General features: G+C 44.7%; 1 protein-coding gene across 1 annotated transcript in view; it reads left to right on the top strand.

Annotated features, from left to right (window-relative positions):
* LOC134339920 (NACHT, LRR and PYD domains-containing protein 3-like) overlaps window positions 1-26,958 on the top strand; it is a 99,362-nt gene that overhangs the window by 30,222 nt on the left and 42,182 nt on the right. Inside the window, exons 9-12 of the mRNA XM_063036708.1 lie at window positions 15,028-15,124; window positions 18,439-18,605; window positions 22,278-22,449; window positions 25,762-25,827. Coding sequence (XP_062892778.1) covers window positions 15,028-15,124; window positions 18,439-18,605; window positions 22,278-22,449; window positions 25,762-25,827 — 502 coding nt within the window. The remainder of the gene's footprint in view (window positions 1-15,027; window positions 15,125-18,438; window positions 18,606-22,277; window positions 22,450-25,761; window positions 25,828-26,958) is intronic.

Below are 26,958 nucleotides of genomic sequence, written 5' to 3' on the forward strand. Positions count from 1 at the left end.
TAGTGTAGTTTTGTGTTGTTTCGGGTAGTCTAGTGTAGTTTTGTGTTGCTTTAGGTAGTCTAGTGTAGTTTTGTGTTGTTTCGGGTAGTCTAGTGTAGTTTTGTGTTGTTTCAGGTAGTCTAGTGTAGTTTTGTGTTGTTTCGGGTAGTCTAGTGTAATTTTGTGTTGTTTCAGGTAGTCTAGTGTAGTTTTGTGTTGTTTCACGTAGTCTAGTGTAGTTTTGTGTTGTTTCAGGTAGTCTAGTGTAGTTTTGTGTTGTTTCAGGTAGTCTAGTGTAGTTTTGTGTTGTTTCGGGTAGTCTAGTGTAGTTTTGTGTTGTTTCAGGTAGTCTAGTGTAGTTTTGTGTTGTTTCGGGTAGTCTAGTGTAGTTCTGTGTTGTTTCAGGTAGTCTAGTGTAGTTTTGTGTTGCTTTAGGTAGTCTAGTGTAGTTTTGTGTTGTTTCAGGTAGTCTAGTGTAGTTTTGTGTTGTTTCAGGTAGTCTAGTGTAGTTTTGTGTTGTTTCAGTTAGTCTAGTGTAGTTCTGTGTTGTTTCAGGTAGTCTAGTGTAGTTTTGTGTTGCTTTAGGTAGTCTAGTGTAGTTTTGTGTTGTTTCGGGTAGTCTAGTGTAGTTTTGTGTTGTTTCGGGTAGTCTAGTGTAGTTTTGTGTTGTTTCGGGTAGTCTAGTGTAATTTTGTGTTGTTTCAGGTAGTCTAGTGTAGTTTTGTGTTGTTTCACGTAGTCTAGTGTAGTTTTGTGTTGTTTCAGGTAGTCTAGTGTAGTTTTGTGTTGTTTCAGGTAGTCTAGTGTAGTTTTGTGTTGTTTCGGGTAGTCTAGTGTAGTTTTGTGTTGCTTTAGGTAGTCTAGTGTAGTTTTGTGTTGTTTCAGGTAGTCTAGTGTAGTTTTGTGTTGTTTCAGGTAGTCTAGTGTAGTTTTGTGTTGTTTCAGTTAGTCTAGTGTAGTTCTGTGTTGTTTCAGGTAGTCTAGTGTAGTTTTGTGTTGCTTTAGGTAGTCTAGTGTAGTTTTGTGTTGTTTCGGGTAGTCTAGTGTAGTTTTGTGTTGCTTTAGGTAGTCTAGTGTAGTTTTGTGTTGTTTCGGGTAGTCTAGTGTAGTTTTGTGTTGTTTCAGGTAGTCTAGTGTAGTTTTGTGTTGTTTCGGGTAGTCTAGTGTAATTTTGTGTTGTTTCAGGTAGTCTAGTGTAGTTTTGTGTTGTTTCACGTAGTCTAGTGTAGTTTTGTGTTGTTTCAGGTAGTCTAGTGTAGTTCTGTGTTGTTTCAGGTAGTCTAGTGTAGTTTTGTGTTGCTTTAGGTAGTCTAGTGTAGTTTTGTGTTGTTTCAGATAGTCTAGTGTAGTTTTGTGTTGCTTTAGGTAGTCTAGTGTAGTTTTGTGTTGTTTCAGGTAGTCTAGTGTAGTTTTGTGTTGTTTCAGGTAGTCTAGTGTAGTTTTGTGTTGTTTCAGTTAGTCTAGTGTAGTTCTGTGTTGTTTCAGGTAGTCTAGTGTAGTTTTGTGTTGCTTTAGGTAGTCTAGTGTAGTTTTGTGTTGTTTCGGGTAGTCTAGTGTAGTTTTGTGTTGCTTTAGGTAGTCTAGTGTAGTTTTGTGTTGTTTCGGGTAGTCTAGTGTAGTTTTGTGTTGTTTCAGGTAGTCTAGTGTAGTTTTGTGTTGTTTCGGGTAGTCTAGTGTAATTTTGTGTTGTTTCAGGTAGTCTAGTGTAGTTTTGTGTTGTTTCACGTAGTCTAGTGTAGTTTTGTGTTGTTTCAGGTAGTCTAGTGTAGTTTTGTGTTGTTTCAGGTAGTCTAGTGTAGTTTTGTGTTGTTTCGGGTAGTCTAGTGTAGTTTTGTGTTGTTTCAGGTAGTCTAGTGTAGTTTTGTGTTGTTTCGGGTAGTCTAGTGTAGTTCTGTGTTGTTTCAGGTAGTCTAGTGTAGTTTTGTGTTGCTTTAGGTAGTCTAGTGTAGTTTTGTGTTGTTTCAGGTAGTCTAGTGTAGTTTTGTGTTGTTTCAGGTAGTCTAGTGTAGTTTTGTGTTGTTTCAGTTAGTCTAGTGTAGTTCTGTGTTGTTTCAGGTAGTCTAGTGTAGTTTTGTGTTGCTTTAGGTAGTCTAGTGTAGTTTTGTGTTGTTTCGGGTAGTCTAGTGTAGTTTTGTGTTGCTTTAGGTAGTCTAGTGTAGTTTTGTGTTGTTTCGGGTAGTCTAGTGTAGTTTTGTGTTGTTTCAGGTAGTCTAGTGTAGTTTTGTGTTGTTTCGGGTAGTCTAGTGTAATTTTGTGTTGTTTCAGGTAGTCTAGTGTAGTTTTGTGTTGTTTCACGTAGTCTAGTGTAGTTTTGTGTTGTTTCAGGTAGTCTAGTGTAATTTTGTGTTGTTTCAGGTAGTCTAGTGTAGTTTTGTGTTGTTTCAGGTAGTCTAGTGTAGTTTTGTGTTGTTTCAGGTAGTCTAGTGTAGTTCTGTGTTGTTTCAGGTAGTCTAGTGTAGTTTTGTGTTGTTTCAGGTAGTCTAGTGTAGTTTTGTGTTGTTTCGGGTAGTCTAGTGTAGTTTTGTGTTGTTTCAGGTAGTCTAGTGTAGTTTTGTGTTGTTTCAGGTAGTCTAGTGTAATTTTGTGTTGTTTCAGGTAGTCTAGTGTAGTTTTGTGTTGTTTCACGTAGTCTAGTGTAGTTTTGTGTTGTTTCAGGTAGTCTAGTGTAGTTTTGTGTTGTCTCGGGTAGTCTAGTGTAGTTTTGTGTTGTTTCAGGTAGTCTAGTGTAGTTTTGTGTTGTTTCACGTAGTCTAGTGTAGTTTTGTGTTGTTTCACGTAGTCTAGTGTAGTTTTGTGTTGTTTCAGGTAGTCTAGTGTAGTTTTGTGTTGTCTCGGATAGTCTAATGTAGTTTTGTGTTGTTTCAGGTAGTCTAGTATAGTTTTGTGTTGTTTCGGGTGGTCTAGTGTAGTTTTGTGTTGCTTTAGGTAGTCTAGTGTAGTTTTGTGTTGTTTCAGGTAGTCTAGTGTAGTTTTGTGTTGTTTCAGGTAGTCTAGTGTAATTTTGTGTTGTTTCAGGTAGTCTAGTGTAGTTTTGTGTTGTTTCAGGTAGTCTAGTGTAATTTTGTGTTGTTTCAGGTAGTCTAGTGTAGTTTTGTGTTGTTTCACGTAGTCTAGTGTAGTTTTGTGTTGTTTCAGGTAGTCTAGTGTAATTTTGTGTTGTTTCAGGTAGTCTAGTGTAGTTTTGTGTTGTTTCACGTAGTCTAGTGTAGTTTTGTGTTGTTTCAGGTAGTCTAGTGTAGTTTTGTGTTGTCTCGGGTAGTCTAGTGTAGTTTTGTGTTGTTTCAGGTAGTCTAGTGTAGTTTTGTGTTGTTTCACGTAGTCTAGTGTAGTTTTGTGTTGTTTCACGTAGTCTAGTGTAGTTTTGTGTTGTTTCAGGTAGTCTAGTGTAGTTTTGTGTTGTCTCGGATAGTCTAATGTAGTTTTGTGTTGTTTCAGGTAGTCTAGTATAGTTTTGTGTTGTTTCGGGTGGTCTAGTGTAGTTTTGTGTTGCTTTAGGTAGTCTAGTGTAGTTTTGTGTTGTTTCAGGTAGTCTAGTGTAATTTTGTGTTGTTTCAGGTAGTCTAGTGTAGTTTTGTGTTGTTTCACGTAGTCTAGTGTAGTTTTGTGTTGTTTCAGGTAGTCTAGTGTAGTTTTGTGTTGTCTCGGGTAGTCTAGTGTAGTTTTGTGTTGTTTCAGTTAGTCTAGTGTAGTTTTGTGTTGTTTCAGGTAGTCTAGTGTAGTTTTGTGTTGCTTTAGGTAGTCTAGTGTAGTTTTGTGTTGTTTCAGTTAGTCTAGTGTAGTTTTGTGTTGCTTTAGGTAGTCTAGTGTAGTTTTGTGTTGTTTCAGGTAGTCTAGTGTAGTTTTGTGTTGCTTTAGGTAGTCTAGTGTAGTTTTGTGTTGTTTCAGGTAGTCTAGTGTAGTTTTGTGTTGTTTCGGGTAGTCTCGTGTAGTTTTGTGTTGTTTCACGTAGTCTAGTGTAGTTTTGTGTTGTTTCAGGTAGTCTAGTGTAGTTTTGTGTTGTTTCGGGTAGTCTCGTGTAGTTTTGTGTTGTTTCACGTAGTCTAGTGTAGTTTTGTGTTGTTTCAGGTAGTCTAGTGTATTTTTGTGTTGCTTTAGGTAGTCTAGTGTAGTTTTGTGTTGTTTCAGGTAGTCTAGTGTAGTTTTGTGTTGTTTCGGGTAGTCTCGTGTAGTTTTGTGTTGTTTCACGTAGTCTAGTGTATTTTTGTGTTGCTTTAGGTAGTCTAGTGTAGTTTTGTGTTGTTTCAGGTAGTCTAGTATAGTTTTGTGTTGTTTCGGGTGGTCTAGTGTATTTTTGTGTTGCTTTAGGTAGTCTAGTGTAGTTTTGTGTTGTTTCGGGTAGTCTAGTGTAGTTTTGTGCTGTTTCGGGTGGTCTAGTGTAGTTTTGTGTTGTTTCACGTAGTCTAGTGTAATTTTGTGTTGTTTCACGTAGTCTAGTGTATTTTTGTGTTGCTTTAGGTAGTCTAGTGTAGTTTTGTGTTGTTTCGGGTAGTCTAGTGTAGTTTTGTGTTGCTTTAGGTAGTCTAGTGTAGTTTTGTGTTGTTTCAGGTAGTCTAGTGTAGTTTTGTGTTGTTTCAGGTAGTCTAGTGTAATTTTGTGTTGTTTCAGGTAGTCTAGTGTAGTTTTGTGTTGTTTCACGTAGTCTAGTGTAGTTTTGTGTTGTTTCAGGTAGTCTAGTGTAATTTTGTGTTGTTTCAGGTAGTCTAGTGTAGTTTTGTGTTGTTTCACGTAGTCTAGTGTAGTTTTGTGTTGTTTCAGGTAGTCTAGTGTAGTTTTGTGTTGTCTCGGGTAGTCTAGTGTAGTTTTGTGTTGTTTCAGGTAGTCTAGTGTAGTTTTGTGTTGTTTCACGTAGTCTAGTGTAGTTTTGTGTTGTTTCAGGTAGTCTAGTGTAGTTTTGTGTTGTCTCGGGTAGTCTAATGTAGTTTTGTGTTGTTTCAGGTAGTCTAGTATAGTTTTGTGTTGTTTCGGGTGGTCTAGTGTAGTTTTGTGTTGCTTTAGGTAGTCTAGTGTAGTTTTGTGTTGTTTCAGGTAGTCTAGTGTAATTTTGTGTTGTTTCAGGTAGTCTAGTGTAGTTTTGTGTTGTTTCACGTAGTCTAGTGTAGTTTTGTGTTGTTTCAGGTAGTCTAGTGTAGTTTTGTGTTGTCTCGGGTAGTCTAGTGTAGTTTTGTGTTGTTTCAGTTAGTCTAGTGTAGTTTTGTGTTGTTTCAGGTAGTCTAGTGTAGTTTTGTGTTGCTTTAGGTAGTCTAGTGTAGTTTTGTGTTGTTTCAGTTAGTCTAGTTTAGTTTTGTGTTGCTTTAGGTAGTCTAGTGTAGTTTTGTGTTGTTTCAGGTAGTCTAGTGTAGTTTTGTGTTGCTTTAGGTAGTCTAGTGTAGTTTTGTGTTGTTTCAGGTAGTCTAGTGTAGTTTTGTGTTGTTTCGGGTAGTCTCGTGTAGTTTTGTGTTGTTTCACGTAGTCTAGTGTAGTTTTGTGTTGTTTCAGGTAGTCTAGTGTAGTTTTGTGTTGTTTCGGGTAGTCTCGTGTAGTTTTGTGTTGTTTCACGTAGTCTAGTGTAGTTTTGTGTTGTTTCAGGTAGTCTAGTGTATTTTTGTGTTGCTTTAGGTAGTCTAGTGTAGTTTTGTGTTGTTTCAGGTAGTCTAGTGTAGTTTTGTGTTGTTTCGGGTAGTCTCGTGTAGTTTTGTGTTGTTTCACGTAGTCTAGTGTATTTTTGTGTTGCTTTAGGTAGTCTAGTGTAGTTTTGTGTTGTTTCAGGTAGTCTAGTATAGTTTTGTGTTGTTTCGGGTGGTCTAGTGTATTTTTGTGTTGCTTTAGGTAGTCTAGTGTAGTTTTGTGTTGTTTCGGGTAGTCTAGTGTAGTTTTGTGCTGTTTCGGGTGGTCTAGTGTAGTTTTGTGTTGTTTCACGTAGTCTAGTGTAATTTTGTGTTGTTTCACGTAGTCTAGTGTATTTTTGTGTTGCTTTAGGTAGTCTAGTGTAGTTTTGTGTTGTTTCGGGTAGTCTAGTGTAGTTTTGTGCTGTTTCGGGTGGTCTAGTGTAGTTTTGTGTTGTTTCACGTAGTCTAGTGTAATTTTGTGTTGTTTCAGGTGGTCTAGCGTAGTTTTGTGTTGTTTCGGGTAGTCTAGTGTAGTTTTGTGTTGTTTCAAGTAGTCTAGTGTAGTTTTGTGCTGTTTCGGGTGGTCTAGTGTAGTTTTGTGTTGTTTCACGTAGTCTAGTGTAATTTTGTGTTGTTTCACGTAGTCTAGTGTATTTTTGTGTTGCTTTAGGTAGTCTAGTGTAGTTTTGTGTTGTTTCGGGTAGTCTAGTGTAGTTTTGTGCTGTTTCGGGTGGTCTAGTGTAGTTTTGTGTTGTTTCGGGTGGTCTAGTGTAGTTTTGTGTTGTTTCACGTAGTCTAGTGTAATTTTGTGTTGTTTCAGGTGGTCTAGCGTAGTTTTGTGTTGTTTCGGGTAGTCTAGTGTAGTTTTGTGTTGTTTCAAGTAGTCTAGTGTAGTTTTGTGCTGTTTCGGGTGGTCTAGTGTAGTTTTGTGTTGTTTCACGTAGTCTAGTGTAATTTTGTGTTGTTTCACGTAGTCTAGTGTATTTTTGTGTTGCTTTAGGTAGTCTAGTGTAGTTTTGTGTTGTTTCGGGTAGTCTAGTGTAGTTTTGTGCTGTTTCGGGTGGTCTAGTGTAGTTTTGTGTTGTTTCGGGTGGTCTAGTGTAGTTTTGTGTTGTTTCACGTAGTCTAGTGTAATTTTGTGTTGTTTCAGGTGGTCTAGCGTAGTTCTGTGTTGTTTCACGTAGTCTAGTGTAGTTTTGTGTTGTTTCGGGTAGTCTAGTGTAGTTTTGTGCTGTTTCGGGTGGTCTAGTGTAGTTTTGTGTTGTTTCACGTAGTCTAGTGTAATTTTGTGTTGTTTCAGGTGGTCTAGCGTAGTTTTGTGTTGTTTCGGGTAGTCTATTGTAGTTCTGTGTTGTTTCAAGTAGTCTAGTGTAGTTTTGTGTTGTTTCGGGTAGTCTAGTGTAGTTTTGTGTTGTTTCCGGCAGTCTAGTGAAGTTGTGTGTTGTTTCAGGTAGTCGAGTGTAGTTTTGTGTTGTTTCATGTAGTCTAGTGTGGTTTGTGTTGTTTCATGTAGCACCATGGTCCTGGAGGATCGTTATTTCGTTTTTACTGTGTAGTGTACCAGCAGTTATGGTTGAAATGGCAATAAAAGCGACTTGACGTGACTCAGAGGACCTGTCCTGGACCCATTATATAAATATTATTCCGAAGAGAGCAGATGACGCCTCCACTTCCTCGGGAGTCTGCGGAGGTTTGGCATAGTTTGGCAAACCTCTACAGATGTGTGGTGGAAAGTGTGCTGACTGGCTGCATCACGGCCTGGTACGGGAACACCAAAGCCTTTGAGCGGAAAACCCGACAGAAGGTAATGGACTCGACCCAGTACATCCAGGGTAAAACCCTCCCGGCCATTGAGCGCATCGATAATGAAGCGTTGCCGTAGAAAAGCAAAACACGCCATCGAAGATCCTCGCCACCCAGGCCATGCTCTTTTCTCGCTGCTGGCATCAGTTAGAAGGTAGAAGTACCTCAGGGCTCGCACCGCCAGGTTCAACCATTAGGCTCTTGAACAAAAGGGGATAATTACACTCATTCTGGTGTCCCCACAGTTTGAGACTCTTTGTCTTGTTATATCATGCTATTTCATTTCTTCATATTTCATGCTCGTTATTTATTGCTATTTATTTATGTTTGCATTTGCACGGTTTGTTGTTCATTGATCCTGTTTACAGTTACTGTTCTATAGACTTTCTCAGTATGCCCGCTGGAAAAAAAAAATCCCAGGGCTGTATGTGATGATGCGTATGTACTCTGATAATATTTTGTTTTACTTTGAACGTTGAATTTTGAACTTTACCGTGCTATATCGCTTGAAAAAAAAAACAGTTTGTCGTTGAGTCTAGTCGGGGATCAGTAATTCTGGATTCCGTGATGTGTAATGAACCGGAGGCGATTAGGGAGCTTCAGGTAAAAAAAAACTCTTCTGAGGCAGTGATCACAATATGACGGAGTTCAACTTGAAATTTGGTCGGGAGAAGGTAAAGTCTGACGCAGCAGTATTTCAACCGAGTAATGAAATTACAGTGGTATGAGAGAGGGGTTAGCCAAAGTAAATTGGAAGGAGATGCTGTCAGGGATGAGAGCAGAGCAGCAATGGCGTGAGTCTCTGGGGAAAAAAAAATGAGAACGAGGAAATAAATACTCAAATGGCCAAATAACACAATCGTGGCTGACAAGGGAAGTTTAAGCTAATGTAAAAGCAAAAGAGAGGGCATACAACAAAGCAAAAATGAGCGGGAAGATGGAGGATTGGGAATCTTTAAAAATCTAACAGAATCATTAGGAGGGAAAAGTTGAGACATGAAAGCAAGCCAGCAAAACAATATCAAAGTGGATAGCAGAAGCTTTTGCAAGAATGAAAACAAATAAAGGGGAAAAATAGGACCACTGGAAAATGAGTCCGGAGAAACAATAACGGGGGTTTAAGGAGATGGCCGATGAACTAAATGAGTATTTTGCAGCATTCTTCACTGTGGAAGACACTAGCAGTGTGCCAGATGTTGAAGGGTGTGAGGGAAGAGAAGTGGGTGCAGTTACTATTACACGGGAGAAGGTGATCAAAAAGCTGAAAGGGTACTTAAGTCACCTGGACCAGATGAACTGCACCCTAGGGTTCTGAAGGAGGTAGCGGTAGAGATTGTGGAGGCATTAGTAATGATCTTTGAAAAAAAAAATCATTGGACTCTGGCATGGTGCCAGAGGATTGGAAAATAGCAAATATCACTTCATTCTTTAAGAAAGGGAGAAGAAGGCAGAAAGGAAATGATAGACCGTCTATCCCGGCCTAAGTGGTTGGGAAGATGTTATGGTCAATTGATAAGGATGAGGTGATGGAGAACTTGGTGACACAGGATAGATAGCAAAGGGTCAGCATGGTTTCACTCAGGGGACGTCTTCCCAGACGTACGTGTTGGAATTCTTTGAGGAGATTACACGTAGGATAGATAAAGGGGATGCAGTGGATGTTGTATATTTGGACTTACTTCCAGACAAGGTGCCATAAGACCATAGGACATAGGAGCGGAATTAAAATATATGTAATCCAAAGAGTCATTCCGACACTCCATTTCAGATCTCACTCAACCCCATACATCTGCCTTCACCCCATATCCTTTGATGCTCTGACCTATCAGGGAACAATAGACAATAGGTGCAGGAGTAGGCCATTCAGCCCTTCGAGCCAGCACCACCATTCACTGTGATCATGGCTGATCATCCCCAATCAGTACCCCGTCCCTGCCTTCTCCCCATCTCCCTTCACTCCGCTGTCTTTAAGAGCTGTAGCTAACTTTTTCTTGAAAGAATCCAGAGAATTGGCCTCCGCTGCCTTCCACAGAACCACAACCCTCTGTGTGAAAAGGTTTTTCCTGAATTCCGTTCTAAATTGTCTACCCCTTATTCTTATATCACTCCCTCATCCGTTCGTCCGTACCCCACCGATCTCCCGCCTGGCACTTTTCCTTGCAAGCGGAACAAGTGCTACACATGCCCCTACACTTCCTCCCTCACCACCATTCAGGGCCCCAGACAGTCCTTCCAGGTGAGGCGTCACTTCACCTGTGAGTCGACTGGGGTGATGTACTGCGTCCGGTGCTCCCGATGTGGCCTCCAGTATTATCGGTGAGACCCGACACAGATTGGGAGACCGCTTCGCCGAGCACCTGCCAGTGAAAAACAGGATCTCCCGGTGGCCACCCATTTTAATTCCACTTCCCATTCGCATTCCGATACGTCCATCCACTGCCTCCTCTACTTTCGCGATGAGGCCACACTCAGGGTGGAGGAACAACACCTTATATTCCGTCTGGGTAGCCTCCAACCTGATGGCATGAACATCGACTTCTCTAACTTATAGACAATAGACAATAGGTTCAGGAGTAGGCCATTCGGCCCTTCGAGCCAGCACCACCATTCACTGTGATCATGGCTGATCATCCACAATCAGTACCCCGTCCCTGCCTTCTCCCCATATCCCTTCACTCCGCTATCTTTAAGAGCTGTAGCTAACTTTTTCTTGAAAGAATCCAGAGAATTGGCCTCCGCTGCCTTCTGAGGCAGAGCATTCCACAGAACCACAACCCTCTGTGTGAAAAGGTTTTTCCTGAACTCCGTTCTAAATTGTCTACCCCTTATTCTTAAACGGTGGCCTCTTGAAACGATCAAATTCCGCCTTAACTATACGCACGGACTTGGCTTCCACTGCAGTCTGTGGAAGAACATTCCACAGATTTACTACTCTCTGGCTGAAAAATTCCTTTTTACCTCTGTTTTAAAGGGTCGCCCACATTTTTGAGGCTGTGCCCTGTAGTACTGGATCCCGCACGATAGGAAACCTCCCCTCCACATCAACCCTGTCTAGTCCTTTCAACATTCGGCAGGTTTCAGTGTGGTCCTCCGCCGTCTCACCCCACCTGCATTCTTCTAAATTCCAGTGAGTACAGACCCAAAGCTGCCAAACGCTCCTCATATGTTAACCCCTTCATTTCCGACATCAACCTCGTGAACCTCCTCTGCACTCTCTCCAATGACAAAACATCCGTTCTGAGATGTGCGGCCCTAAACTGTTGACAATACTCCAAGAGCAGACTGATTAGTGTCCTATAAAGGCTCAGCATTATCTCCTTGCTTTTACATTCTATTCCCCTTGAAATAAATTACAACATTGCATTTCCCGTCTTTACTATCGACTCAACCTGTAAATGAAACTTTTGTGAGCCTTGCACGAGGACTCCAAATCTGCACCTCTGACGTTTGAAGCTTCTCCGCATTTAGATAAGAGTCCGCACTATTGTTCCTTTTTACCAAAATGCATGATCATACATTTCCCAGCACTGTCTTCCATCTTCTTTTTGCCCATTCTTCCAATTTGCCTGAGTCCTGCTGCAATCGCATTCCTTCCTCAACACTACCTACCCTTCCACCTGTTTTCTTATCATCCTCAAACTTTGCCACAAAGCCATCAATTCCGTTATCTAAATCATTGACAAACAATGTAAAAAGTAGCAGTCCCAATACTGACCCCTGAGGAACATCACTAGTCACCGACAGCCTACCAGAAAAGGCTCCCTTTTATTCCTACACACTGCCTCCTACCTGTCAACCATTCCTCTGTCCACACCGGTATATATCCTGTAATACCATAGGATTTTATCTTGTTAAGCAGCCGCATGTGTTACCAAACGCCTCCCGAATATCCAAGTAACTGCCTCTCCTTTGTCCACCCTGCTTGTTATTTCCTCGAAGAACTCTAACAGATTTATCAGGCAAGATTTCCCTTAACAGAAGCCATGCTGACTTTGACTTATTTTATCGTTAATCTCCAACTACCTCGAAACCTCATCCTTAGTAATAGACTCCAACACTTTCCCAACCACCACCTTTGTTTTGCCTTCCTCCCTTCTAAAAAACCGGAGTGACATTAGAAATCTCCTAGACCATGCCAGAAACAAATGATACTTAAAGGATCAGGATCAATGCATTCTTTATCTCTTCAGCAACCTCTCTCAGGACACTGGGATGTAGTCCATCTGGCCCTGGTGACTTATCCACCTTAAGACATTTGAGTTTGTCTTTGTAATAGCAATGGAACTCACTCCTGCTCCCTGACACCTACGGGCCACCGGCGCACTGCGAGTGTCTTTCACAGAGAAGACAGATGCAAAGATCTTCTTACGTTCATCTGTCATTTCTTTGTCCCCTATTGCGACCTCACCAGCATCATTTTCCAGTGATCCAGAATCAACTCTCACCTCCCTTTTACTCTTTATACAACAGAAAATAACTTTTCGTGTCCTGGAAACATAGAAAACCTACAGCACAATACATGCCCTTTGGCCCAGAAAGCTGTGCCGAACATTTACTTACTTCAGAAATAACCTCGGGTTACCCACAGCCCTCTATTTGTCGAAGCTCCATGTACCTGTCCAGGAGGCTCTTAAAAGACCGTATCGTATCCGTCTCCACCACCGTCACCGGCAGCCCACTCCACGCACTCACCACTCTCTGCGTAAAAAAAACATACCCCTGACATCTGCTCTGTAGCTACTTCCAAGCAGCTTAAAAGAGTGCTCTCTGGTGTTAGCAACTTCAGCCCTGGGAGGAAGCCTCTGACTATCCACACGATCATCATCGTATACACCTCTATCAGGTCACCTCTCATCCTCCGTCGCTCCAAGGAGAAAAAACCGAGTTCACTCAACCTATTCTCATAAGGTATGCTCTCCAATCCAGGCAACAACCTTGTAAATCTCCTCTGCACCCTTTGTATGGTTTCCACGTCCTGTTTTACCTTATTGGCTAGTCTTCCCTCATATTTCATCTTTTCCCTTCTATATATTCTTAGTTGCCTCTTGTTGGATTTTAAAAGCATCCCAATCATCCAACTGCCCGCTCACTTTTGCTACCTTGTGTGCCTTTTCCTTGGCTTTTAAGCAGTTCTTAACTTCCTTTGTCAGCCACGGTTGGCCACCCCTGCCATTTGAGAACATTCCACTCCATGGGACATGTCTATCCTGCTCCTTGTGAACTATTCCCAGAAACTTCAGCCATCTCTGATCTGCCGTCATCCCCATCAGTATCCTCATCCGATCCAGCTAGGCAAGCTCCTCTCCAATGCCTCTGTAATACACTTTATTCCACTGCGATACAGATACATGTGAGTTATGCTTCTTCCTCTGAAACTGCAGTATGAATTCAATCATTATTATGATCATTGCCTTCAAAGGGTTCCTTTTCGTTAAGCTCCCTAATATTACAGCCGCCAGTCTAAGTCAGACTTTCCCCAAATAAGGACAAGGGCAAGCTGCTCGATAAAGCCACCTTGAGGGCATTCAACAAATTCCCTCTCTTGCGATCCGACACCAACCTGATTTTCTCAATCCACTCGCATACTGAAGTCCCCCATTACACTTGTCTCATTACCCTTGTTACAAGCCTTTTCCAGCTCCCTTTGCAATCTCAACCCCACATCTTGGCTCCTATTTTGAGACTTACATATGATTCCAATAACGTTTTTTTCACCCTTGCAATCTCTTAACTACTCCCGCAAACATTCAACATTTTCTGACCCTATGTAAAGGGTCTTTCTAAAGATGTAGTTCCATCTCTTACCAATGCATTCCCGCTTGTCCTTTCGATACAAAGTATATACTTTGATGTGAACCTGCTAACTGTGGCCCTCTTTCAGCCACGGCTTAGTGATGCCTCCAACGTCATACCGACCAATCTCTAATTGCACCACGAGTTCGTCCACCGTATGCCGAACGCTACACGCATTTGAATACGTGTGTCTGTTTACAAGTTAAAAGCCCATGGTGTTACAGGCATGGTTAGAACATTGGGTAATTGGTGGGAATCAGCGAGTGGGAATAAAATGATCCCATTCTGGTTGGCTGCCAGTGACTAGTGGTGTTCCGCAGGGATCGGTGGTGGGACCGCTTCTTCTTATGCTGTTTATCAATGATTTATATGATGGGCTTGATGGATTTGTTTCAAAGTTTTCAGATGATACAAAGGTTGGTATGAGGGGCAGGTAGTGATGAGGAAACAGCTGGGCTGCAGAAGGACTTCGGCAGATTAGGAGAATGGGCAAGGGAGTGGAAAATGAAATGCAATATTGGAAAATGCATGGATGGTCATGCACTTTGGCAGGAGAAATAAACGTGGAGGCTATTTTCTAAACCGGGAGGAAAACCAAAACTCTGAGATGCACAAGGACTTGGGAGTCCTTGCACAGAACACCCTAAAAGTAACTTTCAGGTCGAGTCGATGGTGAGGAAGGCAAATGCAATGTTAGCATTCATTTCGAGGTATAGAATACAAAAGTAGGGATGTGATGCTGAGTCTTTATAAGGCACTGGTGAGGCTTCACCTTCAGTATTATGAGCAGTTTTGTTCTCGTCATTTTGGAAAACATGTTCTGGTATTGGAAAAGGTTTCAGAGGAGGTTCGCAGGGATGATTCTGGGAATGAAAGGGTTATCATTACGAGGAAAGTTTGATGGCTCTGGGTCTGTACTCGCTGGAATTCAGAAGGATGGCGGGGCGGATCTCATTGAAACCTTTCGAATGTTGAAAGGCCTGGACAGAGTAGATGTGGAAAGGATGTTTTCATGGTGGGGGAGTCTAGGACAAGACAGCACAACTTCAGGATGGGGAGGGGGCATTTAAAACGAGGTGGGGAGAAACCTCTTTCGCTATAGGGTGGTGATTTTTTGGAATTTGTCGCCACATGCAGCTGTGGAGGCCAGGTCCGTTTGATGTCTTTAAGGAAGAGCTTGATAGGTTCTTGATTGGACATGGCATCAAAGGTTACGGAAAGAAGGCCTGGGAGTGGGGCTGAGGGTGGGGGGGGGGGAAGGATCAGCCATAATTGAATGGTGGAGCAGACTCAATGGGCCAAATGGCCTAATTATGCTCCGGTATTTTATGGTCCTACGGTCTTTTGGTCTAAAAACTGTCCCCCTCGATGGAACTCATGTAGATATGTTCTTTAGGTCCATTCTTCGGTGCCCACGTCACTAGCGACCTCTTCCTTGCACACCGATTCGGTGATCAGGGAGACGTATGTACTTCCTCCGGCGCCTGAAAGGGTTCTGCTTTATCCCGAGCCTGGTGACCGTATCTGGGTCTGACGCAAGAGTTCTCAGCCTGGGGTCCACGGACCTCTCAATTAATGGTCGGGGTCCATGGCACGGAGCAATTTGTCGGTCATTGGTTGAAAGGATTTTGTTTGTGCCTGAGTGACTGTGTGGAACCTTTGAAGAGCGGAGCTGCTCTCGGGAGGTGAGAGCCTGCAATGGGGAACATGGCGCGCATTGTCAGCTCTGACCAGGCTGGTCGCCGTCATTTCGAATCGCCCTTTACCCGGGGCGCGGTGAGGAATTACACTGCGGCATTGTGCGCTTGCCAAGATGCCGAATCGATCGGTGATCTAATCACGCTGTAAATCATTTGCTTTCTTGCAGCTTCCCAGTGCGTATTTGCAAAATTCTGCCCGAGCTATGGCTGAGATTGGAAAGAGCAGAGAACAGCCAGTAAACGAGAGGACACCGGAAGACGCGGGTGAGTCTTTCAAACATATAAATATGTCGGCGAGGGCGATGATCTGTGCCCGAAACTGCAGGAAAATGTTGGAATATATATACTATCGAAGTTGGGGGGGGGGCGGGGAATTGAACGGTGAGTGGGAGTGGGGTAACCCCTTCCTGATTGCTATTGTGTGTGATTTTGGGCCGCTTATCTAAGGAAGAATGTATTGACATTATAGAGTGTTCAGAGGACGCTCAGTGGAATGATCACGGGAAATTAAAGGGTTAACGTGTGAGGAGTATTTATTGTCTCCGGGCCGGTTCTCGCGGGCGTTTAGAGGATTGGGGTGGGGGGGGCGGGGTAGTAGAATCACATCGAAGCCTATTGAAGGCTCAGATAGAGTGGACGTGGAGAGATTTTTCCCTATCATGGGGAAGACGAGGATCAGAGGGCACAGTCTCAGAACAGATGGACGTCTCCTTGGAAAAGAGATGACCGGGTTTACTTAGGGATCAGCAGGTCCCTAGTTCGAGCTTCAGCTGTGGCAGCCTGTTTGTGTCCTTGAACAAGGCACTGAACCACACATTGCTCTAGTGTCTGGGCGAGGGAGTGGCGCCCCACACAGACTTCCAATCTGCGCCATGTAAGGCATGAAAATGCCCGACGCAGGGCTCTCAAGGTCTGAGTCGACGTTCCCCTCCCCGGTGGAATCCTTGGCTACAGACGGCTGTGGAACTGAGGCCATTGGTTATATTTAAAGCAGAGACTGACAGGTTCTTGATTAGTGAGGACGTCAAGGGTTACAGGGAGAAGGCAAGAGAATGGGGTGGAGAGGGATAATAAATCAGCCATGATTTAATGGCGAGGTAGGCTCGATGGGCCGAATGGCCCGTGGTCTTCTATGTCTTATGGCCTCATGGCAACGATGCAGGGACAGCCTGGAGGCGGGCACTGGCATCACCTCTGTGACCCCGACAGAGGGCAGACCAGCCCGGAGAGGGTGCGTGGGGTGAGGAGGGAGCAGATCCCCGGGCAAGTCACGCACAGTGAAGAGCGCGCGACGACGGCGCGTTTACGTCAACACGTGAGCTGGTCGCTTCCCCTCCAGACAGCGGGTACCGAGCAGCCAAGAAAGGGACGGGCAGTTCGTGTCGCTCAGAAGTGAAGTGGGTGGAGGGGGGCGTTGGGTGGTGTATGGGGGGGGGGCGCGGGGAGAAGTGACACTTGAACTTGCAAACGTCCATCCGAGCTGACGGGGGAGTTTGCGGGTACTATCACAGACTCGACAGAACATACTAGGGGTGATTGATAAGTTCGTGGCCGAAGATAGAAGGAGATGAGATATTAATTCCCAACTTTCTGCATTATCACTCGAAGAGTTGAACTGCCCGCGCATTTAACGAGAGCGTCTTGGACCTCCAGGTGGTCCACAGCAGGGACGATTGATAAGCTCGTGGCCTAAGGTAGAAGGAGATGAGTTATACCTCTCTCGTTACAGGGCACGAGCAGTTCAACTCTTTGAGTGAAAATGCAGAAGGTTTGAAGTTAATAACTCATCTCCTTCTACTCCATCCTACTTGCCTCCAGCACCTCCCGTGGCTGCCCTTTTCGTGCAGCTACCGCCACCTCCCCCACCCCCGGTTAAAAATAAACCAAGTCGCCTCGCTTATCTACTTTAATTCTTCCCCCTCCCGGCCATTTTAAAGAAAGACGCGCTAGTACTTGATATTTGTGCCCCGAGGAGAGGTCTCCTTCTGTCTGTACAATCACGTAATATCATAAAACTCGATTAGGCTTCTTCTCCGCCTCCGCCTCCCCTGAGAAAACAACCCGAGGGCGCCCAGCCTCTCCTTATAGCCTCCGCCCGCTCCAAAGCCTCCACAGCCGTCCTGTAATGGGCAGACCAGAAGTGCACGCACCATGTGGATTTCATTCAACCTGTAAAACGAGCTTGGGAGGGGCGGGTGGAAGCTAAGGCGTGCGAAAAGAGTTTGCACCGACAGCTGTGTCCACAATCCTTGCCTCCCTCCCAACCCCGCCCCCCCCCCCCACTAACTTCATGAAAGTTTTCTGGTGTCCGGTCGGAGCCCCGGGCGCGCCGGCGAAAACCGCGCATGGCCGTTCAAACTCTCATTCTCACAGGGGGTCCTCGGCTTTTTCATAGCGTCCTGTTAGCCGATGTTTGTCGGACGCGGCCGAATTGGTTTCGTGACCAGATAGTAGTCGGGTCGGGTTGGAACGACCAATAATTAAACTAGCCGCCTCTTGATCGTCGGAAACCCGCTAATTAATTGATTCCAGCGGGAAATCCCGAAGGGTCACGGTGAAGGCGGGGCGATGGGCTGACGTGGGGGGCAGGTAGCAGAGTCTGGAATGTTTTCGCTGCAGTCGGCACCGTAACGTGGTGCAGATTACTGGAATGGGACGCTGGGGTCGGTTAAGGGATCTTGTTCAAGGTGTGGATTGTCACAGGCTTTTTCCCAGGGCTGAAATGGCTAGCACGAGAGGGCACAGTTTTAAGGTGCTTGGAAGTAGGGACAGAGGAGATGTCGGGGGCAAGTTTTTTACGCAGAGACTGGTGAGGTCGTGGAATGGGCTGCCGGCGACGGCGGTGGAGGCGGATACGATAGGGTCCTTTAAGACACTCCTGGACAGGTACATGGAGCTTAGAAAAATAGAGGGCTACGGGTAACCTTAGGTAATTTCTAAGGTAAGGATATGTTCGGCACATTTTGCCCCTTCGTCATTTCCTGTCAGTCTCACCTTGCGCGCACACGCTCCTGCCTCTGGTGTCACGCCAGCTACGTGCAATCAGTCTCTGTGTATAAGTTAATCTTATGTATAGACGGCCACTCTCAAACAGGTTGTATTTTATAGGAATGTTCTTGTATGTATATTCATTGTGGTTTTCCTTTGTTTTATGGTTGTCTTTATCCATACTGTGCTTCAGTATGCTGCACAGGGTCCAGACTAACAAACATTTCGTTCTCCTTCCGTACTGAGAACATTTGCCGGTTGCTGGCGCAGTGGCATCAGCTCTGGACTTTGGGGCGAGAGGTCCCGAGTTCGAATCCAGCCGGTTCCCGGTAAGAGCTGGTGATCTCTTAAAAAAAAACTCACCCGGCAGAAGGCAATAGCAAGCCACTGCTGTAACTTGCCTCGTACACGGTTTTCCAGTACGTCAGAGTGGCGTGGAAGTAAATAGAAACTGGAATATGATCTCGGTTCTCGAACGTTGAATCTTGATTTTGCATGCGGGGAATCTGACATACAGCGGGCTCAGTCTCTCGCTGCTGTGCGCTGGATGGTCAGAGCTGCCTTTTACCTGCTTCCTCTTCCCTTTCCAGGTCCGAGCTCTCCCATCGCCCGGCTTCTGGCAAACTGGGACGACTTCCAGCTGTTCCAGCTGACGAAATTCTACCGGGACCGGCTGGAGCAGGCGGTGGAAGGAGGGGTGAACAGAGTCAGCTCGGCGTTAGCGGGCCAGTCTCTGTTCAGTGGACAAGAACATGAGGTGAGTGGGAAAACGGTGTCGGGGGGTGGGGGGTGGCGGGCGGCAGAGTTTGGGTTACCCACATCGCAGAGCGACTGGGCTACTTCTGAGACGAGGAATGCGGATGCTAAAAGACTATATTAAGAAGAAACACAAGAGAACACCTGCAGATGCTGGAAATCCGAGCAACACACACAAAATTCTGGAGGAACTCAGCAGGCCAACCAGCATCTGCGGAAAAAAAAGGATAGTCGACGCTTCGGGCCGTAACCCTTTGGCAGGATTGGCCTGCTGAATCCCTCGGGCATTTTGTGTGCGTTGCTTCTATTAAAATGAAGCTACGATATAACGTTGCAGTTGCATGCCTTTGGGGAGGCCGCACAACAAGGAGCAAGGACCAAACTCAATTAGCCATATATACTTGCATATTGTATATTAGGATTTTGTTGTGATGAGTTGCCGTGAAATGCAACACAAACCATTATAAAGAATATTGAATCATATAAAATAAAGTCAGAGGTTAACGTACAGGAATGGAATAAAATGTCTATGAATTATCTGCGCAGTGAAGCAGTAAATATATTGAAGACAAGGTTGGATAGAGTTTTGCATGGTAGGAATTAGGGGTTATGGGGAAAAGGCAGGTGGGTGGAGATGAGTCCGTGGCCGGATGAGCCACGAGGACCAACTTTTGCTCCTGCTTACATAAAACATAGAACATAGAATAGTACAGCACAGTACAGGCCCTTCGGCCCACAGTGTTGTGCTGACCCTTAAACCCTGCCTCCCATATAATCCCCCACATTAAATTCCTCCATACACCTGTCTAGTAGTCTCTTAAATTTCACTAATGTATCTCCCTCCACCACTGACTCAGGCAGTGCATTCCATGCACCAACCACTCTCTGAGTAAAAAACATTCCTCTAATATTCCCCTTGAACTTCCCACCCCTTACCTTAAAGCCATGTCCTCTTGTATTGAGCAGTGGTGCCCTGGGGAAGAGGCGCTGGCTGTCCAATCTATCTATTCCTCTTATTATCTTGTACACCTCTATCATGTCTCCTCTCACCCTCCTTCTCTCCAGACAGTAAAGCCCTAGCTCCCTTAATCTCTGATCATAATGCATGCTCTCTAAACCAGGCAGCATCCTGGTAAATCTCCTCTGTACCGTTTCCAATGCTTCCACATCCTTCCTATAGTGAGGTGACCAGAACTGGACACAGTACTCCAAGTGTGGCCTAACCAGAGTTTTATAGAGCTGCATCATTACATCGCGATTCTTAAACTCTATCCCTCGACTTATGATAGATAACAGCCCATAAGCTTTCTTAACTACCCTATCGACCTGTGAGGCAACTTTCAGGGATCTGTGGACATGTACCCCGAGATCCCTCTGCTCCTCCACACTACCAAGTATCCTGCCATTTACTTTGCACTCTGCCTTGGAGTTTGTTCTTCCAAAGTGTACCACCTAACACTTCTCCGGGTTGTACTCCATCTGCCAGTGCTCAGCCCACTTCTGCATCCTATCAATGTCTCTCTGCAATCTTCGACAATCCTCTACACTATCTACAACACCACCAACCTTTGTGTCGTCTGCAAACTTGCCGAACCACCCTTCCACCCCCACATCCAGGTCGTTAATAAAAATCACGAAAAGTAGAGGTCCCAGAACAGATTCTTGTGGGACACCACTAGTCACAATCCTCCATTCTGAATGTACTCCCTCCACCACCACCCTCTGCCTTCTGCAGGCAAGCCAAATCTGAATCCACCTGGTCAACGCATGATAGCTTTCTCAACTTTATTGGCTAGGAGAGCTATTCTATTGTACTGGAAGGATCCCCATCCACCTACTGTTCTTTTTTTTTTTTTTGGCTCTCCTCCGATATGCCTTGTTTAAGTTTGAAGAAAATAAGGAGTCGGAAGTTTGATACATCTTTTAAATTTGAACAAACTTGGCGATCTTTTATTCAATATTTTCATATGATCTAATTCTCTTTACTTTTCCAGAATTTTTTTTCTTCTCCGCGAAGTTTTAGATTTGACCAGACGGATTTTCCGTTTCTTTTAACTGTATCCTCAAAAAGGACTGCCCAGCCCGCCCCCCCCCCCCCCCCGCCTCCTCTTTTTTGTTATAGGTTAGTTTAATGTTTTTTTTATCAATAACTGGAAATCTTGAGTCTTTTTTTCTATGAACTGTTAAGAAGAGAAGGGGTTCTTTTCTCTCTTTATATTACTTTAATACTATATATAATTTTGTCAGGGTATACTCCTTTCTTTGTTTGTACTATTATTGAAGTATGTATTTGAGATAACCTCTCCTCTGGTTTGTATTTATCGTTATTCTTTTAAATCAATAAAAAATGTTTGAAAGAGGAAATATTGGAAGCGAATAAGAAACATGTGCCAGATGGACGGCTACAGCTATATCCCCATGGCAGGGGAGTCCGAGCGAGAGAGTATCGATTAGGAGTTAGAAAGGAAAGGCAGCATCCGACACCAGGATTTGGGGATGGGTCAATGTTCCCTCCAGTTTGTAATGACCAGTTGGGCAAACACCGTGTACTGTGCGATTACTTTTTGCCCGGTGACAAGAACATCTGCGCACCGAATCATTTTTAGTGGAAGTAAACCCGAAGCTATTCTAAGGATAATACATGATCAAGCCCAGTTTGCTGCTTTTTGTTTAAAATAAATAAAACAATACACACCAATCAGTTCTATTTCTCATATGCCGTCCGACAGCATGTAAAAATATCAAAGGGAAACGTGGTTGTGTACCATCGTGGAATATACTTAGCAAGCCAACGAGATCGAGGGTGGGAACCTTTTTCGGCGCGGTATAAAATCCTCCGTGCGCTGCTAGCAAAAGGTACCCGCGCACGCATCCCTGAGAGGCCACATCGAGACGGAGGGGCCACCGCGTCAGAACAGACCCCGACCCGTGCGTCAAATCGACGCCGTAGGTACGGCGTGGCTGCGTACCCTACACCGTACCCTACGCCGTAGCCTGACGCACACCTCCCCAAAAATGTAACTTCGCGTCGCGGCGACGCAGACCGCAACAACTGTGATTGATCCGCTTGGTAGCATCGCATTTCCTCCTACGCTGCAAGAGCTTCCCAGTGGACGACTGAAGGGCGGGGAAGGAACTCTGGCTGTAATGCTTTCCATAAGGCTTCACAGGCCTCCGAAATTATGGAAGACCCTGTGCTTGACAGCCGTTTGTAGCTAGCTGCTACAACCTGTTGACTTCCAACTGAAGCTAAAACTCAACAATGGTGATTGCCAGTCACTGTGCGTACACTGATGCAAAATAAATGGTTGGAGACGATGAACCAAATTGTCAAATCTGCCTGCCGACATTGGAAAGTACTTGAAATGCATTTCCTCGTCCATGTCTCTCAGTGGCCGGACAAGCAAAGAAAATTCACCCTCCTTCAGTTTCAGTCGCCATTGTTTGAAGTTTGTGTTTCTTCGTGTTGAGTTTCAACACGAAGAAACTCGACACAGTGGCATAGAAACCCCACCGCCAACTAGCGTTTTGGCGGTGAATTGCAGAGCGATGCAGACACACCAACGCACAAGTATAAATGTTCACAACGGCGTAGCCCTCTTGCATGCGTAAGCTAGTACGCACAAGTATAAATCAGCCTTAACTCTCAGTCCATGTTCGGTCTCTTCCGCAGAAAGTCACCGAGCTCGCCGATCTAGGAGAGCGGGCGGACAGTTCGAAACTCCTCCTCAGTCTGGTGATGGAGAAGGGCTCCCAGGCCCGGAGGGTGATGTGGGACACCTTCGTGGACATGAGGGACGGGGTCCCGAAGTTGGACAAAATATTGAAGGAAATCCTGGGCGACGGTGAGACTAAATTGAAATCGGGTCGGTGCCCCGCACACTTTCCGCCCCCAATTCAAGAATGAAGATTGTTTATTAACATTTTTCAGTACAGAGGTATAACGGAGAGCAAAATGATAGTTACACCAATCCGACGCAGAACCAAAAAAATCTAAGTATAAAGAACACAGTTAAAACACAACAAATATGAATACCTAAGATTAGTATAAATAGATAGACTGATTGTAAGCACATGATGTGACACTCGGGTCAGGAAACCATGGAAACCATAGAAACCATAGAAACTACAGCACAGAAAGAGGCCCTTTGGCCCTTCTTGGCTGTGCCGAACCATTTTCTGCCTAGTCCCACTGACCTGCACACGGACCATATCCCTCCATACACCTCCCATGCATGTATCTGTCCAATTTATTCTCAAATGTTAAAAAAGAACCCGCATTTACCACCTCGTCTGGCAGCTCATTCCATACTCCCACCACTCTCCGTGTGAAGAAGCCCCTCCTAATGTTCCCTTTAAACTTTTCTCCCCTCACCCTTAACCCATGTCCTCTGGTTTTATTTCTCCCCTTGCCTCAGTAGAAAAAGCCTGCTTGCATTCACTCTATCTATACCCATCATAATTTTATATACCTCTATCAAATCTCCCCTCATTCTTCTATGCTCCAGGGAATAAAGTCCTAACCTATTCAACCTTTCTCTGTAACTGAGTTTCTCAAGTCCCGGCAACATCCTTGTAAACCTTCTCTGCACTCTTTCAAGCTTATTTATATCCTTCCTGTAATTTGGTGACCAAAACTGAACACAATACTCTAGATTCGGCCTCACTAATGCCTTATACAACCTCATCATAACATTCCAGCTCTTATACTCAATACTTCGATTAATAAAGGCCAATGTACCAAAAGCTCTCTTCACGACCCTATCTACCTGTGACGCCACTTTTAGGGAATTTTGTATCTGTATTCCGAGATCCCTCTATTCTACTGCACTCCTCAGTGCCTTACCATTAACCCTGTATGTTCTACGTTGGTTTGTCCTTCCAACGTGCAATACCTCACACTTGTCAGTATTAAACTCCATCTGCCATTTTTCAGCCCATTTTTCCAGCTGGTCCAAGTCCCTCTGCAGGCTCTGAAAACCTTCCTCACTGTCTACTACACCTCCAATCTTTGTATCATCAGCAAACTTGCTGATCCAATTTACCACATTATCATTCAGCTCATTGATATGGATGACAAATAACAATGGACCCAGCACTGATCCCTGTGGTACACCACTAGTCACAGGCCTCCACTCGGAGAAGCAATTCTCTACCACCACTCTCTGGCTTCTTCCATCGAGCCAATGTCTAATCCAATTTACCACCTCTCCATGTATACCTAGCGACTGAATTTTCTTAACTAATCTCCCATGCGGGACCATGTCAAAGGCCTTACTGAAGTCCATGTAGACAATATCCACTGCTTCCCTTCAACCACTTTCCTGGTAACCTCCTCGAAAAACTCCAACAGATTGGTCAAACATGACCTACCACGCACAAAGCCATGTTGACTCTCCCTAATAAGCCCCTGTCTATCCAAATGCTTGTAGATTCTGTCTCTTAGTACTCCCTCCAATAACTTACCTACTACTGACGTTAAACTCACCGACCTATAATTTCCTGGATTACTTTCCGATCCTTTTTTAAACAACGGAACAACATGAACCACTCTCCAATCCTCCGGTACCTCACCTGTAGACAGCGACATTTTAAATATTTCTGCCAGGGCCCCCGCAATTTCAACAGTCGTCTCCTTCAATGTCCGAGGGAACACGCTGTCAGGTCCCGGGGATTTATCCACTTTAATTTTCCTCAAGACAGCAAGCACCTCCTCCTTTTCAATCTGTACAGTTTCCATGGTCTCACTACTTGATTCCCTCAATTCCATAGATTTCATGCCAGCTTCCTTAGTAAATACAGACGCAAAAAACCTGTTTAAGGTCTCCCCCATTTCCTTTGGTTCCGCACAAAGCCGACCACTCTGATCTTCAAGAGGACCAATTTTATCCCTTACAATCCTTTTGCTCTTAATATACTTGTAAAAGCTCTTTGAATTCTCCTTCACTTTGACTGCCAAGGCAACCTCATGTCTTCTTTTGGCCCTCCTGATTTCTTTCTTAAGTGTTTTCTTGCACTTCTTATACACCTCAAGCACCTGATTTACCCCCTGTTTCCTATACATTTCATACAACTCCCTCTTCTTCTTTATCAGAGTTGCAATATCCCTTGGGAACCAAGGTTCCTTATTCCTATTCAATTTGCCTTTAATCCTGACAGGAACATACAAACTTTGCACTCTCAAAATTTCCTCTTTGAAGGCTTCCCACCTACCAATCAGCATCTTTGCCAGAGAACAACCTGTCCCAAACCACGCTTTTTAGAGCCTTTCTCATTTCTTCAAATTTGGCCTTCTTCCAGTTCAGAACCTCAACCCTAGGACCAGATCTATCCTTGTCCATGATCAAATTGAAACTAATGGTGTTAAGATCACTGGAACCAAAGTGCTCCCCTACACAGTCTTCCGTCACTTGACCTAATTCGTTTCCTAACAGGAGATCCAATATTGCATCCCCTCTCGTTGGTCCCTCTATATATTGATTTAGAAAACTTTCCTGAACACATTTTAGAAACTCTAAACCATCTAGACCGCTAACAGTGTGGGAGTCCCAATCAATGTATGGAAAATTAAAGTCCCCTACCACCACAACTTAATGTTTCCTGCAATTGCCTGCTAATTGATATAGATGACAAATAACAATGGTAGAGGAATGCTATAAAAGTAATCCGGGAAATTATAGGCCGGTGATTTTAACGTCAGTATCTGTACATATGACGACTCGGACAGGAAATGATAAAGTGACGAAGCGACTGCCGGGAAGAGGAACTCTTCACGGTGGCAGCGAGGCAGATGAGAACGCAGTAGGACAGTATGAAGCGCGGAGGGTGGGCGTAAAGCGCCAGTATAGGGAAGGGTGAAGGTGCGTAGAGGACGACGGGTGGGGAGGAGAGTCTGATTGGATGCGGTAATGGGGAGGGTGGGGTGGGTTAATGTGTGAGTGTGGCGGGTCCGCCTGACGGCGTGGGAAGTGCCTCCTTCTTCATCACCGTGGGTCAGGTGTGGATGCGGAGTGAAGCGCCTTCCCCGATGGCAGAGGGGCAAACAGCCCCTTGAGCGGGCTGGGGGTGTGGGGGTGGGGGGAGCGGGGTGGTGGAGGTGGGAGAGTGGGATCCGTCATGAGGATGAGAGAGTTTCTGATTTTCTTCCGTCCGAGCAGGTTTTGTTCCGTATGAGTACATCAAGATCACGTCGCAAGCGTCCACCCTACCGGACAAGCTGAAAGGTAAGAGGCGAATGGTTCCAAAACCGCGGTAAGCCGTTCAGTCAGAAGCTGATGGACATACGAGACGGAAAGGGTGAGGAGCTTCCTCTCTTTGGGCCCTCGAAACTTGGTTACGCTGCTGAGCGGGGTATAAACGCAACACGGTCAAAGATCCCTCCCACCCTTCCCACAATCTACCGCCAGGCAGAAGGCAATGCAACGTGGTCAAAGGGGGCGTTGGAGGTAGCGCCACGTCACCCGGGCTTGCCCTCCGCTCATCGTCGCCATCGGGCGCAGGAGCTTAAAGGCACACACTTAACGATTTAGAAACAGCTTCCTCCCCTCCGCCGTCCGGTTCGCATATGCGGTATACATATATACACATATAAATGCTTTCGTATATGAAGCCACCCAGGTTTCCTTGGGCTGCGTAAGTCTAGGGAATACAGAGTCAGAAACAGGTTGATAATCGCCGGCATGTGACGTGAAATTTGTTAACTCAGCAGTTTAATACAATAGATAATATAGCAGAAAAAACAATAAAGAAAATAAAAATAATAATAAATAAACATGTAAATCAATTACGTATATTAAATAGCTTCTTAAAAAAATGTGCAAAAACAGAAATGCTGTATACTTAAAAAAAAAAGTTTGAGGTAGTGTCCAAAGCTTCAATGCCCGTTTAACAATCGGACGGCAGAGGGGAACAATCTGTTCCTGAATCACTGAGGCTTCATGCTTCTGTACCTCCTACTACCCGATGGTAACAGTGAGAAAAGGACATGCCCTAGGTGCTGGAGGTCCTTAATAATCGACGCCGCCTTTCTGAGACACCGCTCTCTGAAGATGTCCTGGGTACCTTGTAGGCTAGTGCCCAATCTACCCAGAAGGCAGAAGGCAATGCAACATTGAAAGGAGATCCCTTCCACCTTTCCCACAATGTCTTGCACCTCCCACCGCCGGGCAGGAGAACCAGAACTTGTTGGGCTGTGTAACGGCTTCCTCTACCAGACTGTTTCGGCACCCTATCGGTCTGCTGCCCACCCGTATCCAGTCTGAAAACCCAGGTCGCTCATCAGCTGGATAGCTTTCCATCTTTTATTGCTACTGTTTTACGGGTTTGCACTGTTTTATTGAAACTAGTGCCGGTAA

This window comes from Mobula hypostoma, chromosome 31 (genome assembly GCF_963921235.1).
Source record: "Mobula hypostoma chromosome 31, sMobHyp1.1, whole genome shotgun sequence".
In the NCBI taxonomy this organism is placed as follows: domain Eukaryota; kingdom Metazoa; phylum Chordata; class Chondrichthyes; order Myliobatiformes; family Myliobatidae; genus Mobula; species Mobula hypostoma.